Below are 16,002 nucleotides of genomic sequence, written 5' to 3' on the forward strand. Positions count from 1 at the left end.
ACAGCTTAATGTAAGGTCTGAATCACATGAGCTCACGCAGAGAATCGAACTCGGGTCTCACACCAAAATCATCATGCATGCGAACCGCTTAGCCACGAGGGAGCACAAGGTATTCTTTGACAAGAAAATGTACCTGAGACGCGTAATATAAAGTAAGGTGAAGAAAAAGAGGAAGAGAAGAAAAGATTACAATATTAATCTAACAATATTAAAACGAACAATTGGACGCTTCTTAATTTGAGACAAGTAATCTACCCAATCTATACATCTTGAAAGCCTCGGGTTGTTTCTCCCATATTTGAGATAAGGATTAGGGAGAGCAGGACTCTGTACAGATATCAAGAAAAAAAAGTAGTTGAGAGTGCTCCAATAGCATTGCTAGAACAAACTTTAAAAGAACTCGTAATGTACCTATCCATTTATAATTTCCTTGAGTACTAAATTTTTTTTTCGCGTGTTTTGTTTCAGAGTTATGTTAAAACGTTCCACAATATATTGTTTTACGAAGACAAGTGCTCAAAATGGAGAGCTCAGAATTGAAAAATTTACAAAATATCATCTCTCTATGACTTATGGTTCCCGAGATATGACTCCTTAAATCTACCGAAATCCGAGGTTTTTTTTGGCCAAAATCTGGGGAACGGTGGCCAGTTGGCCAGCGACCATCGGTTAGTATTTGGTATCAAAATGTTCACGATTCTCTTAGGTATTGATCAACATCAATATGATCACCCTATAACTTACGGTTCCCGATTTATGGCTCCTTAAATCTCCCGAAATCGAAACTTTTTTTTTTTGGCCAATATTTTGGGAACGGTAGAGAGTGACGCGAAAAATTGTATCACGTTCTCATATAGTTATTGATGCTCCATCGAATGAGGGCTCAAAATTGAAAAATTCGCAAATAGCAGATACACAGACATAGAGAATTCAGTAACGAACTTTTTAAGCTCGTTGAAAATGTATATACTCATTATCGCTACCCTTTTAAATAGGAATGTCGATTGATCAATTTTGGTATAATCGATGAAGAGAGAGACAGAGAGAGAGAGATTTGAAAAAAAAAAATATACGCAAGGCAAAAGAACAGGTGACAAAACTTAAGAAAACGGCAGTTCGACAGTGCCGTGAGCGACATTACAAGTGACAAAATACAAATAACTTAAGAAAAGTTTTTGTTGCTGTGTTACTTGGAATAACCAAATACTGTAGTCTGTTTGCTGAACTTTCACTCTGATCTGATGAAAAACATATTTTTCACACTTCATGGCTAAATTTGTCATTCAAAATTCTGGAAGATTTCATTTGGTATAAGGGGAAGGAAGGAAGGAGAAATTCAAGAACTTCTACATCACAAATGTGTGCATAAAAGATAATACTGGAAATTTATACTAATGAAGAAAGTAATTCTGATGCGTGAGCATGAAATCGATATTTGAAAATACAGACAACTAAAGTTTTTCTTTCTTGAGTTTTGCGCCCTTATATGAGATCGCACTCGTAGGATCTGTCCATTTATTGGTTACATTAGAGAGGATGGTTTCCTACTAGACATAAATCGGGCATTTGAATCCCATCAATCGAATGGTAGAACTACTATATTTAAGTTGCAATAATTTTGCGAAGTATGCAATTGTAAAACTTATTAATAAGTCATATACCGATATCATAAGATTCCTATATTTATGAAATAGGGTCTAGTTTCCAAGAGACTTGGATTTGGAAGACGAATGACATTCTCCCAGTGGGGGTTCTGAGGAATGAACTAATGTCAGCAAATTTCAGAAACGTATTTTTAACGTGTCTGAGCCATTGTGATATATATGAAAATAAACTGAAAGAAGGGGGTGGGTCCTGGGGGTCCGGACTCCCCGAAATTTCGACTTTTGTGTTAATTTAGCCTAATTTTAGGAATTTTAATATAAAATAGCCTGATATTGAATTTGGACCCCTCCCGAAATAAATTCTTGCGTACGCTACTGACTGAAAGGTTTGATGTTTTAGACATACAAAGCTATTCATCATTAACCATAGTGTATTAACATGTTTTAATACTCTATAGATACTAACACGGGTGAATTTTCATCCATATAATTTTTTGGTGCATAATTTTGAATAAAACTAAGATTTTCAATGTGTGACGAATCTGTAAGATAATATAGTTCTTATGACATATTTTTATCGTAAAAAGTAAATTTTGTATTAAATGTTTTCTTGACAAAATAAGATTTTTTTCTTTTGATGCGTTCTAATGTCATTTTTTTTTAAAAAAAAAGTTTAAAAAATTCTAAATAGATACTTTAATCCAAAATTGCATACAATACTATTGAAAACATAATAAAAATAGTATATAAAAGTTTTTAACATAGTAAGTGTGCAATAATGTGTAAAAAATTATATATGAGATGTGAGAGATAGTAAAAAGTAAATTTTTCATTATGAGTTTTCTTGGCAAAATAAGATTTTTTCTTTTGATGCGGTCCGTTGTCATTTTTTATTTTTTTATTAATTTTTTCTTTGAAAAATCGAAATAAATACTTTAATATAAAATTGCATACCACACCACTATAGAAAAAATAATACAGATGTTACATAACCTAATCACATTTACAACTTCCGTCAATACTAACACAGGTGAATTTTCACCTACATCGCTTATACACAGAATAGCAAGTGCATATAGAACGAGGCTGGTACGCATGTCAACACAATTCACACTAAAGCAGGGGAGCATATCTGGAAGTTTAGACACCTACGATGCTTACCCATCTACTGACAACAATTTGAAATTTTCCATGGGTGAATTTTCGCCCATGTTAATACTCTACGGTTAAAGTTGCATTTTTACAGGTATTTAATATTTCTCCACCTATACTAGTATACAAGTGGGTAACAAAACTCGTTATTTTATTACTTTAGTCACTGACTGACTCAGCATATAATGCAGCTGGGTTTACTGTTAAAAGACATTCAGCAAAACACATCTCGTCTTGTAGCCATATATTACAAACCCACAACAAATTTGCAACATGATGACATCATTCGTTGAATTCCTTTGGAGTCACCTTATAGTCTACTCTGGAGATTACTGAATACCAGACACCTATCACCATTTATTTCCAGCTTTACTATCAGTAAGCATGTAAACTATATATTTGTATGTTTATGATTTTGAATGAGCATAAAAGAAGAAGAAGAAAAATGGCTGAACTTACGGTGAACACAGTGCGCCAGCAAGAAAACAGCAGATGGTCTAAAAGTGTTTATTGAAAGAGAAGATAAGAATGAAGTACGGAATTGTTTTAATGAGGAGACTTCAATACTTGCATGGAATGGTAGCCTTCAGCAAGAATAAGTGTCCAAGTGTTTTGATTACATGGTAATGTCTCTTTATGAATTTTGTTGTTGATTTAACCGTGGACAATATTAGCACACGTCTCTTTCTACATGTCTTATCAGTGGTGCCAGCGCATTGCACTAAAAAAATTTCCCGCACAGTATTTTTTTTTAAAGATGTTTTCTTTTAGAAGTCTCTGAGTTATTTTATATCGCATTTTGTAATTTATATTTCTACTAGGATTGATCAAAAATAAATTAATTAATTAATAAAAGTGACAAACTATGAGATCTTTGTTTTCAAGAAAATTGGATAATCCAAATATCGTTTTTGCCTGGCTCAGTGTTGACAATTGACAAGAAATTTCCCTTTTGAAAAGAAATGTGTAATTTTATGGCAACATGATGACCCACCAGGTACTTGTCACTACATGTACGTACTTAAGAATATATTGCCAAGAATATGTTCGGTGGTTAGTTTTGCTCTGTGATACATAAACACAATATTATTTGACAGATTATGAAATATCCTTCAGAAAAGTATACTAGAATTACTGATTATTGTTTGTTTTAATCATAGCAACAATTAAATTTGTTCTTGATAAGAGTACATGACCTATCTTTTGTGAAATTTAAAATTAATTTGTACGTAACAATTTTAAGACGATTTGGTTTCCATTTTATTATTTTAAAACGTATTGAACCGTACGCAGAGACATATTTACGTGTGATCAACATAAATACTAAGGGCTTGAGTAACACATGAACCTTGCTTTAGTCAAACTGTTAGTATGACGCTAATCACAAGTAAGAATGACTCTGAATGTGGACTATTAGGTCCGGGTAAACTATTAATAAACACAAATCTGATTATCTTTCGAAAACGCCATTAAGATTGAGGAGTTGCAGTGGGTGAAACTAGTATGGATTAAAAGCTTGGATTTAACATCGGCTATAAATTCTTTTCATTATATATCTGAGACCCTTGAAGTCTAGAGGGATAGGAGTGGATACAATTCGTATGGATTAAAAGCTTGGTTTTAACATGAGCCGTAAACATTTTCCATCTTATAGCTCTGATTTTTTTTTTTTTTTTTTTTTTTAATTGACACGATATTTGAATGTAAATGACAGATTATGTTAACGCAGCTGTACTGATGGAAGCTTCATAGGACTTGTTAAAGTTACAAGTTATTATAACTTCAATATACCGATTTCTTTATGGATTTCGATTTTCTTAATGGAGTATTGGTGTCCCAAAGTTGTAAGGGTTGATATTGGGTGATATCAATAAAAATAAGTAACTACTCCTGAGAAGTCCTGCTCGAGAATCGGAATAACTACGCCTGGAGTAATCTCCTCCCTCAATTTCGTATCAATAAAACAAGCCACTACTCAGGTCTAGTCTGCTCCAGATTTATGAACGTTTACTCGCGCTTCCTCTGCACGTAGCACTGAGTCGTATCAATAAAAGAAGTGATTACTCATTTCTCCCATTCATCGCGCAGTCATTTCGTTGTTTTTAACCTATGGCGTAGTATCTTAAAAGCCATGAAACGGGCAAGTAGCAACGATAGCTTCAACCAAAGTGCATTTGTGGATATTTTAAAAGAGTTTCTAGTCGTACTTTCAAAGTCACAGCTACCAGAAAGTAAACGAAGGAAAGCCGAAACTTTGAAGGTAATTACAGTGAAATGCAACGAAATATCAAATACATCTACGACTGAGACACAAATTCAAAAGAGAATCTTTAATATTCGAGCGAGAATAAAACAAAAATAAAAAAGAAGAAAAAATAAAAAAAAGGAAAGAAGAAAGTAATACTGAAACCATGGGAATGAACCTATTTGAGCTGATGGATGTTGATTGGAATCCAGCAATATCAAGATTAACACAAGCACATATCACGTGTTGTCCAAGGTCTTTGTAGATTGTTTGACTTTAAGAACGAAATCAGACACTTGGCTCCTTTGTTTTCTTTTTTAAAAAAGTCCAGCCACCCACGTCATAAATCACGTCCATCTGATTGCATTTTCCACACCATACGTGTCCCCTTTCGCCTTGACATAAACAAAATACCTTCTCATGTATACACCCTTTCTATCAACGTTGAGTTGAGTTGATTATTAGTTTAACGTCCTTTTCAGTAGCGTGCCTATATGAGACAGAACCCACTGATTAACGTGGAATCCAAACCACATGAGCTCCTGCCGGGAATCGAACGCGGGTCTCCTATGCCAAAGGCATGTACGCTAACCGCTTAGCCACGAAATAGCTCTTCCTATTAACGTATTACTCTCCAAAATACTAAGTTTCTTTAATGCCACTTGTATATAGTCAAGTGCTCCGATAGCACCCGGAAATGTATATTGTTCTTGCCACTCTGCCTTTGCTGTTTGTATATTACGCACACTTCCGGAAACAATCCATTTTCAGGTAGTCATAGACAGTACTTTGAGCCACACCAGAATCCCCTGACATTCCGATCTGGAATCCCGGATCACTCACGTAACGCAAGAAAACCAAGGGCACCGATTTCTCTGTAAATTTGGGGGGAGAGGGCATTCAGATGCAGAAGGTATATATATCGGGATTTTAAGACAAATTGCACTCTAATTATGCCAAATATTGTATATTCATAAATACAATAGTGGGCCCACATGAGCTTTGGGGGGCCCGGGCCCCCTGGCCCCCACAGGATCGGCGCCCTTGGAGAAAACCCGCATCTTTTCATCATTACGTAGTCCACTACCCCGAATTTCGGTTGATTCTCCTTAAAAAAATGTTGTGCTAATCACTACATTTTCTTTCATAAACTTATAATGTTTTTTGTAATCTCCATTTCCAACATTTCTATGCAGTTTATACATTTTTCTACGTAGTAAAACAATCATATACTCTGCCATATTTCGCACGGAGTCACCTATTTAGCTTGCTCCACAAATTTGGAGAAGTTACTAGCATCACAGAGGAGTCTTTGATTTTTATTGATATCAAACGCGTAGTAGTTACTCGGCTCGAGAATAGAGGTGTGGTTACTTCAAAAGGGCGGGGCTTCTCCGAGGTCAGCCGAGACGACTAGTGCTCAGTTCTCTTTTTATTGATACCAATGCGAGTAACTACTTCAAAATTGGGCGTAATGAGTAACTTCTCCGTTTTATTGATATCACCCATTGTCCATATTTCAATATATTTCGATTTATTGGTCGATTTTCGTTTTTATTTTTCTGTTTTTTCACAGTCCTACGTCTCATGCAAAATCAGTGCTTGAAAGCTACGTTAAAATCCAATCTAACCACCCAATCAGCTTACTTTATACAATTAAACCGTGTATCTCATATGAAAGATTATTATTTTGCACTGGGCTCTCTCGGCTTCAATGACGGCAGCGCTCACAAACTTCGTCAAGTTTTGCATTCTCTGAGGCTTACTTTCTTCAGTTGGACTTGCGCTCACAAACCTCGTTGGAGTTCGTACTTCCTCGGGATTTTACCCTTTATTTGGACCCACATTCACCACAAAGCTTATTCGAAGCTCACGCTCTCTCGGGCTTACTTCCCTCAGTTGAACTCGCATTCACAAACCTCTTTGGAACTTGCAGTTTCTCGGGTTTTCTTCCCTCATTAGAATTCGCGCTCATAAACCTCATTTGTAGCTTGCGGTCTCTCGGGTTTACTTCACTCAGTTGGACTCACGCTCATAAACCTTATTTGAGTCTCACGCTCTCTTGGGGCTCTCTCAGTTAAGGCTCGCGCTCATAAAGTTCTTTGGGTCTTGTGTTAAAACCTCATCTGTTGCTCGAGCACTCTTAAGCTCAATTTACTGAGTTGGGCTCGTGCTCATAAAACTCATTTGTAACTTCGTTCTCTCGGGTTTACTTCCCTTAGTTGGAATCGCGCTCACAAATCTTATTTGGGTCTCGCGGTCTCTTGGGGTTTACTTCTCTCAGTTAAGACTTGCGCTCACAAACTTCGTTAGAGCTTGTGTTCTATACTGTTATTGGGCCTCGGGCTCGCTACCTTGAGTATGGCTCAGGCTCACTCAGATTGTCGCTCAACTACTGAGCGCGAGTCCCAGATTCGCGAGTTTAAGCATCTCAGTTTCCATGTAACTTACTCTATATGCTCAAACGAAACAAATATAAAGCTCGAAGTTAACAAAGATCGTTTTTCTTTCGCGCACAAAATTTTGAGTATAAATTTTTTTGATCATTTTTTTTTAAAAATGGCTTTTGCTTGGAGAAAGGTTTCTCTCCAATAACATCAATACCTGTTTGTTCTTTTTTTTTCCTTTCTTTTTTTCTGAACTGATTGCTGCATGATACATATACACACATACACATGCTCTTTCATCTGAGTGAACCGGTCGATGGGATTCCTCTTTCTGGCCGCCATTCCATTCTATATCCTCCCACACTGCAGACGCTGACGGCAGATGACTGGTCGCACCCACCTTCACCTTGACCTCTTCCTCATACGAGTGTTCACAAGGTAAGTTAAGCCATACCCAAAGATAAAACTCCAGATTCGGGCGCTGATGCAGGCGGGGTCTCTGAAACAGAATGCAAACAGAAAAGAGAACGAAAGTATAGGATATACAGTATTTGTTTCAATATTTACATCTCTATTCAACATCTAACAGCAAAAAAATTCTTCGTTTTACTATCAATAAAAAATAATAATTGTTTGTACTGTATGCTTAAAAAAAGTGACTAACTTCTTCCTGCTATTATCTCAGGCTCTTAATGCAGCAACTTACAAATAGAATCAGTGGCGTAACTAAAAGTTTGGGGGTCCTTCCGCAGACAGCGTGGGGTGAGACCTCTTCTCTACGTCCCATTTCACGATTTCGGGGCCCCTGATTGGTTGGGGCCCTCCCGCAACGCGGGATCTGCTGGGCCCATATTTACGCCCCTGAATAGAATGTGCTTAAAGAGTAGAGATGTAATGGAGTGTATACGGCGTATCCCATGGAAATGCGCCCTTACGGTTCAGAGTAGAACAAAGAAAACTTAAAGATGTCCATCATTTCAAATATCTGGAAAGTATTTTGACGAAAGGCGCGTACTGCACCAAAGAGATCAGGTCGAGAATTGCCATAGCCAAAGAAGCATTCAACAAGAAATGGTCACTCTTAACTAGTAGCCTTAATATTGGACTAAGAAAGAAATTGGTCAAGTGCTATATATGGAGTATTGATCTGTATGTTTCAGAGACTTTACATTACGGAAGTTAGAGAAAAAATATTTAGAGAGCTTCGAAATGTGGTGTTGGAGGAAGATGGGGAAGATAAAATGGACAGAAGAAGTAACAAAAGAATACGTTTTAAAACGGATAGGAGAGAAGAGAACGCTTCTAGCCATCATACTTCCTAGAAAGGCCAATTGGATTGGATACATCTTGTAAAGAAATTGTCTTCTTCATACTGCCATAGAAGGAAAGATGGAAGGAAAGCGAGGAGTAGGAAGAAGAAGAACAAGATCGATGATTTGAAAAATAGAAGGAAATATTGAGTTAAAAGAGGAAGCTGAAACTCGAGAAAAAGAACCTCTCCAATCCCAGAATCTGTCAAAAGGCAATAATAATAATAATAATAATAATAATAATAATAATAATAATAATAATAATAATAATAATAATAATAATAATAATAATAATAATAATAATAATATCCACCTTATATTTTTATAATCCAGCATATATTCACTTTATATGTACGGAAAAGCAAATGTATTCGGGGGTGGACATATGCTAGATTTTGGAAAACGATCAGACAATACACAGTCATTGTTTCAGAATTTCTCAAATAATGGCTGTGTGTTATGGGTCTCGTTTTGTAAAATAAACAACGTTGTTTACATAAAGATACAAAAATACATGATCCTGCTTACATTGAGATACCTTTATTGAGGAAAACTGCTTTGCAGTAAACAGATAAAATAACAAAGAACACAACTAATGTCACGCTTTGTCCGGCAATGTATAGTTTTAACGACATCTATTGGTGTTTGGACGAACCCTTTATCACTAGTTACCTGTTGATTACAACGAACAGTTATGGGTGTGTACTATTTAATCCTGTTGTATGTAGATAAAGTGGGTCTGAATGTGTTGCATGCAGTCGTGCTGCTTTCACCCATATGAATATTAGAAAATTAGTGTAAAGAACGTGCTAAGTACTAAAAAATCGGAAGAAAAACTGTGAACTAGGTGTCGAATCACGTGCTCAAGTTCTTATTTTGCGAGGAAGAGAGCTATTTTGTGCGAAATATCATTCAGTGGTTGCAGATATCAGTCGGGGCAATGCGTTGGATTCGTGAAAGACAGCCACAAACTGCTGTAAATATTAAATGGAAACAAACTGGTCGTCTACGAGTAAAACTTCTCGTAAGGACAAGTTCATTAGAACTACATGTAAACGGAATAGACGTTTAGCCGCTCCGGAAGTAGCAATAGACTACAGAAGAGCCGTTCCAATCGGCATCGGACAGGACGATGGTTCGAAGCTTGCAGATTTATCGTCTTAGGGTGCGGTTGCAGCAAAGAAACCACTAATTCCAGCATGAAATATTGCAAAATGGTAGAGGAGGACACAATGACTCTACCGATTGATGTATGCCTGATCTTTAGACGACTGAAGAGCACAATGACTCTACCGATTGATGTATGCCTGAGCTTTAGACGACTGAAGGGCACAATGACTACCGATTGATGTATGCCTGATCTTTAGACGACTGAAGGGCACAATGACTCTACCGATTGATGTATGCCTGAGCTTTAGACGACTGAAGAGCACAATGACTACCGATTGATGTATGCCTGATCTTTAGACGACTGAAGGGCACAATGACTCTACCGATTGATGTATGCCTGATCTTTAGACGACTGAAGGGCACAATGACTCTACCGATTGATGTATGCCTGATCTTTAGACGACTGAAGGGCACAATGACTCTACCGATTGATGTATGCCTGATCTTTAGACGACTGAAGGGCACAATGACTCTACCGATTGATGTATGCCTTATCTTTGGACGACTGAAGGACACAATGACTCTACCGATTGATGTATGCCTGATCTTTGGACGACTGAAGGGCACAATGACTCTACCGATTGATATATGCCTGATCTTTAGACGACTGAAGGACACAATGACTCTACCGATTGATGTATGCCTTATCTTTGGACGACCGGAGTGCACAAGAGCTCAACAAGTGTAGTGTAGTCAAGCAGTCTGGAGCGTTAGACTGACGAAAACCATCGGGTGTACCAATCCTTCTTCATGAAATGGATGTTTCTAACTATCCTTCAAGTTTCTGTATCAGACTGGGTTATGTAAAATTTAGAATTGTAATGAATTAGTGCGTTTGCACACGGCAACGATAATATCGGTGGAAGCCCCGATAATATCGGTGTCGGTGTCGGCGTACTTTGCACACGTCGCAGACAATATCGGTGGATGCCCCGACAATATCGTTGCCGGTGATGAGCGAAGTAAGCGACACACATAAAAAAATCTTCTCCATATATGAAAACAAATATAAAAGAATAATGATTAAGAAAATTATTTTTTAAAACAAGGACTACAAAAACTGTTCTGAAGAGGTGTGGAGGACGGTACAAAACTTAGAAAAAATAGCCCTATGCCTAAACATGTTTAGATTTAACAGTGCCGTTTTAAATAGATGCTGTAAACATATTATTTTCGTTTCGATGAGAATTGATGCTGCTGTACATTGCAAACTATATTAGTTTTAATTTTTGTTGGAACACTGTTACATATTGTATGTATATTATTTTGTTTTCCATGCAATTAACATTAATGTCATAGTAGATTAAATGATAAGGTTCGAATTAGTAATTTTGTTTTACATTGCTCCATACATACACTGGCGCAAATCCCGGGGGAATGAAGGGGACATGTCCCCTCCAATCTTGGAAGTGGGGAGATTGCCCCCCCCCCAATAATCCGATTTGAAATGCGTTTTTTGGGAGAGAAATTTGATTGTGTCCGATCGCCAAAAAGGAAAGTGAGATGAAATTAATGTCCACTCAGAATAAGCCTCAAATCTGCCCGCCTCCCAATGTTGAAGACAACTCTGCTCCCCTGATCCTCCACAGCATTGTTTCTCGACTACAGAAATATTTTGAACATCGCTATATATATAATATGGGAACGATCTTACCCCCCCCCCCCAATGTTGAAGACAGATTTGCGCTGTTGCATACATACCTGTCGTTTCTCGTTTCTTTTTCTCCATGAACTCAAAATCCTGGGCAAGGCTTGCATAAACTTTTCGCCATGCTTTTTGCTTTTCAATTCTGTCCTTGAAAGAAAAATGAAATGAAATGAAATCTTTGAGTTTTACGTCCCACGGTTATGCCGGTTAGGCTAGGAGACGGTGATGATGAGTAATGAATGAAATGGGGGAATAAAGAAAGTGGGAGGAAACGGGAGAACCCCGAGGAAACCCACGCACACGGTGTTTGTCCACCACAAGGTTCACTTGGCGGGGGCTGGGATCGAACCCGGGACCCCAAGCACCAGAGGGGAACGCTCTACCACTTTTTATTATTATTATTATTATTATTTATTTAACTAACACAAATATAGTATACAGGTAACAGGAAATTATACATTTCAAAAGAGGACTCATAGAATAAGAAGAAAAAAAGCTATGGACCAGTACATCAGGGTGTTAATTGTTCATTTAAAACAACAAGAAAATTGCCAAAGTTCTTTTGCCGTACACTGGGAGAAAATTTCCATTTTTCTTTGAAAACATGATATTTGTAATTGTCCACTGTATATTCCTGATTTGTCAAAAGATATTGTATCGTAATTCCACAAAGCCAAATCACTGCATTGTGTTTTTGTGATGGAAAGTATTTAAAATCTGGAAATAACATAAAGTCTGGCGAAAACGTATCAATACTGCAACGACATATAATTCGTAAAATAGTTCCGAGAAGGAGCCAGATGGGACTAATTAGACTGCAAGTTCTTAGTCTATGTTGAAGGTTATCAAGTTGAGAGCAAGACACACAATTTGGGGATTGAGTGAGATTAATCTTGTGTAGTCTGTTTTTTGTTGGTACCAAATCATGCACTACTTTATACCAAAGAGATCGTTGTTTGGCGTTAAGAATTGTATTATTTATATTTTCCCAAATCTGATTCCAATTGTGATGTGGATGAAACTTGAGACTTCTGTACATCACTGTCTGTGTGAGTTGTAAGGATTGATACATATTTTTGACACTAAATCTTACTGGTACACTTGGATCGAGAACATTATAACCACTTTCAAAAATATTGTCCTGAATGTATCTGACACAGGAGGGAATCACCGTGAGGTTAAGAGGTGCTACAGTCCCTGTTTTCTCGATCCAGTATAAACTCCATACTTTCACAAATAACGATTTGTCTGAATGAAGAATGTAGAACCATTTAAGGAAATACAAAACTTTACACTTAATGTGAACATCAACTAAATTCAATCCTCCATTAGATTTGGGTTGTGTTACTACATACATAGGAGTTTTAAAGATGGACCCTTTCCACACAAACCAATAAAGTGCAGTCTGAATTTGCCTACTACAACGTAATGGCAAGGGCAAAAGTTGGCCAACGAACCAAATTTTCGCAGCTATATATGTATTAGAAATCCAAACTCTTTCCTCTAAACAGAAATTACGATCTTTCCAGTTGTGGCACGTAACTTTGATGTTTTGAATAATCACATTCCAGTTGTAAGTAATCATTTCATGTACAGACCTACAAACCCAGATTCCTAAGATCTTGAGATTGTCAACTTGGGAGATCGATATATTATGTTCATTATTCCAGTTTCCAAATTTAAGTAATTTTGTTTTCTCCATATTAAGTTGTGCACCACTATATTTTGCAAAGGCATGAATAGTAGCAATGACACTATCCAACTCAATTGTATCTTTAACAAGGACAGTTAAATCGTCGGCATAGGAAAAAAGTTTAAATTGTAAATCAGCGAATTGTATACCAGATATGTTTACTTCAAGTGTATAAAGCAAAGGCATCATATATATATTAAAAAGGATCATGGATAATGGACATCCTTGTCTCACTGATCGTTTAATAGCAAAGGATGGAGTAAAATATCCATTAACCTGCACTTTGGATCTCGCCATAGTATATAATGCTTTGACTTGTTGTATGACTTCCATTCGAAACCCAATATTACTCATCACGTGATATAAATAGTCACGATTTACTAAATCAAAAGCACCTTGAAAATCTACTGATAATATTCCATGTGGTTTTCTGCTGTAATCCAAATATGACACTGTGTCTCTTAAATCCATCAGCAAATCAATCATGTTCCGATCATTAAATCCAGCTTGCATTGGATGTAATATAGAGGGTATAACCTTCATTAGCCTATTGGCTAAGCATTTAGCAATGATTTTGTAATCCACACAAAGCATAGATAATGGACGATAATCTTTAATTTTACGTGAATATCTAGTTTTTGGAATTAGAATAATGACACCTTGGGAGAAATTCGGATGACTAACGTTACCGAAAAGAATTTCATTCACCATATGAGTGAATTCTGCTCCAATGGTGCCAAAAAATTTCTGGTAAAATTCTGCTATTAAACCATCTAACCCTGGCGTCTTGTTTCTTTTAAGATTTTTAATAACTTCCCATATTTCTTTCTCTGTATACAATTCCATTAACATATCATTAGCTGCAGGTGTAACTTGCGTCGCGTCAGAAATGTCTACAAGATGAGTTAGATCTGTTGTAAATTCTTTGTCAAATAAATTTTTGAAATGTTCATATATGCATAAGGAAATTGCAGACTGTGATGATAGTACATTGCCGGAATCAGTTTCCAGTTTTGTAATCAATTGTTTCTGTCTTCTTGCACGGTGTTTAATCAACTGGTATAATGTTAACTTTTCGTCAGGTAAAATATCAGTATTTCGACATGAAGTTCGAAGTTTTTCAATTTTCTTACATTGTAGCTGTAATATTTTACGTTTGAAATATTTCCCATCCCTGTAGGAAATCTCAGTATGACCGTGAGAAAGTTTGGTTGTTTCAGCTAAACATTTCATATAATAATTCATAGTATATTTATCTGTATTTTGTATTTCCCGAGCATATTGTATACAAAACCATTTTATATTTTTCTTAACATACGTTTGCCACCACTGGGTTGTTGTGGAATATCGCTGCTTGTATTGAACCCATAATTTCCATTCTTCAGAAAACAACTCATTGAATTCTTGGCGTTGTAAGAGCTGGGCATTCATTTTCCAATAACATTTCCCATAAGAGACAAAAGGCTTTCCAATGGCAAGCTCTAGTTTAATTGCAGAATGATCTGTGAAGGGCACAGCGTAGACATTATAATCAACTAATTGTGAAATGATAGTACGATTAACATAGCACCTATCTATTCTAGAACCAGCATTATTCCTGAGATATGTAAATAGCTGATCTCGTTTACACTGAATCGCACAATCAACTAAATGGAATTGATCGATGAGGAGTTGTAATGCTGCACTATACGAAGGCACACCCTGACAGTCTTGTGGTCGAAGGTGACAATTAGTATCACCTATTAAAATCATGTTATTGAAAGTGCCTGTAAACAGATATAAAATGTCGGCAATATAAAACATTTCTCGAGCTTCCCTGTTTTGATGCCCACTCGGAGCATATATATTTACAATAACAGTTTGATCCCAATATAAAGCAAAACCACGACCATCAACTAACATTTTAATATCGGAAATATGAATGCCATCTTTAATTAAGATCGCAGTACCAAAGTTCTTCTCCCCAAGATTTACATAACTAGTATAGCCAAAAATATATGAAAAATCATCAGTCGTAACCTCCTGAAGACACAGGAAGTCGACATCATGTTCATAAACAAACTGTTTGAATAGGGACTGTTTTACTTCAGCTTGTAGTTTGTTAATATTTAGTGAAATGCACCTAGTAACATATGGCATTCAAGTGAACATAAATAACTATTAAACTGCACAAATTGCTTAAAATGTATGTTATGACGTCAAAAACTATGTCTGTACACTTTGCTTGTCTGTTCTTTCAATTTGACTAATTTTTCGTCTTTTCTTCTTGTTTCTACTCTCATTCAAAATCTCAGGTGATGTGCTCTCCGTGTTTAAGTCATCGTTTATTCCTTCTGTCTCTGGTAAGCTCATTCCTTCGTCTGGGTCCGCAATATCATGGTTCTTGTCAGCTAAAACAGTACCATCTTCGTCTGCTGTCACAACAGAAGGTATAGTATCGTCTGATGGTTTGTCAACAGATACAGTCATACATATTTGCATTTGATTGTCATTTGTAAAAACTGGGCCAAGACTAACGTCATCAGGCTGTAAAGCACCTATGGGTTCCGCAATTTGAAGGGTAGCAGCACTCTTTTTAGGCACAGCTTGAACTAATGGAGGGAAACTGTGCTCGGAGAGAGTGAAGTCATCATTCTTGTTAATATGGGGATCGAGAGTCTTGTACCGCGCTGCTGATCTGGCAGTTGAAATATGTTCTCTTTCCTCTATTCGTTCAGCTATCTTTTGTTCTGTAGTTGGTGATTGAGTTTGTCCATCATCCTGTAATAATTCTGTTGGAAGGAAGTTTACTAC

At 36.7% G+C, this 16,002-nt stretch overlaps 1 protein-coding gene across 1 annotated transcript; it reads right to left on the reverse strand.

Moving 5' to 3' along the window:
• Positions 1-7,554: 7,554 nt before the first annotated feature.
• Positions 7,555-15,348, reverse strand: LOC145689125 (uncharacterized). The gene is made up of 3 exons (XM_081763256.1): positions 14,528-15,348; positions 12,610-14,002; positions 7,555-7,887 (listed from the first exon to the last, which is right to left on the reverse strand). Exons 1-3 carry the CDS (start codon positions 15,346-15,348, stop codon positions 7,555-7,557), a joined length of 2,547 nt encoding a protein of 848 aa, XP_081619382.1.
• Between the last annotated feature and the right edge of the window lie 654 nt (positions 15,349-16,002).

Source organism: Thermobia domestica, chromosome 7, assembly GCF_964235325.1.
Source record: "Thermobia domestica chromosome 7, izTheDome1.hap1.1, whole genome shotgun sequence".
In the NCBI taxonomy this organism is placed as follows: domain Eukaryota; kingdom Metazoa; phylum Arthropoda; class Insecta; order Zygentoma; family Lepismatidae; genus Thermobia; species Thermobia domestica.

Bases quoted from the DNA above. Each gene is read 5' to 3' on its own strand.
- LOC145689125 (XM_081763256.1), bottom strand. From the start codon at position 15,348: ATGCCATATGTTACTAGGTGCATTTCACTAAATATTAACAAACTACAA. The intron at 14,003-14,527 runs GTATGTTAAGAA...AAATCTTAAAAG, and splicing joins ACAACCCAGTGGTGGCAAAC to AAACAAGACGCCAGGGTTAG. The intron at 7,888-12,609 runs GTAAGATTTAGT...ATTCTGTTTCAG, and splicing joins TTCTCGATCCAAGTGTACCA to AGACCCCGCCTGCATCAGCG.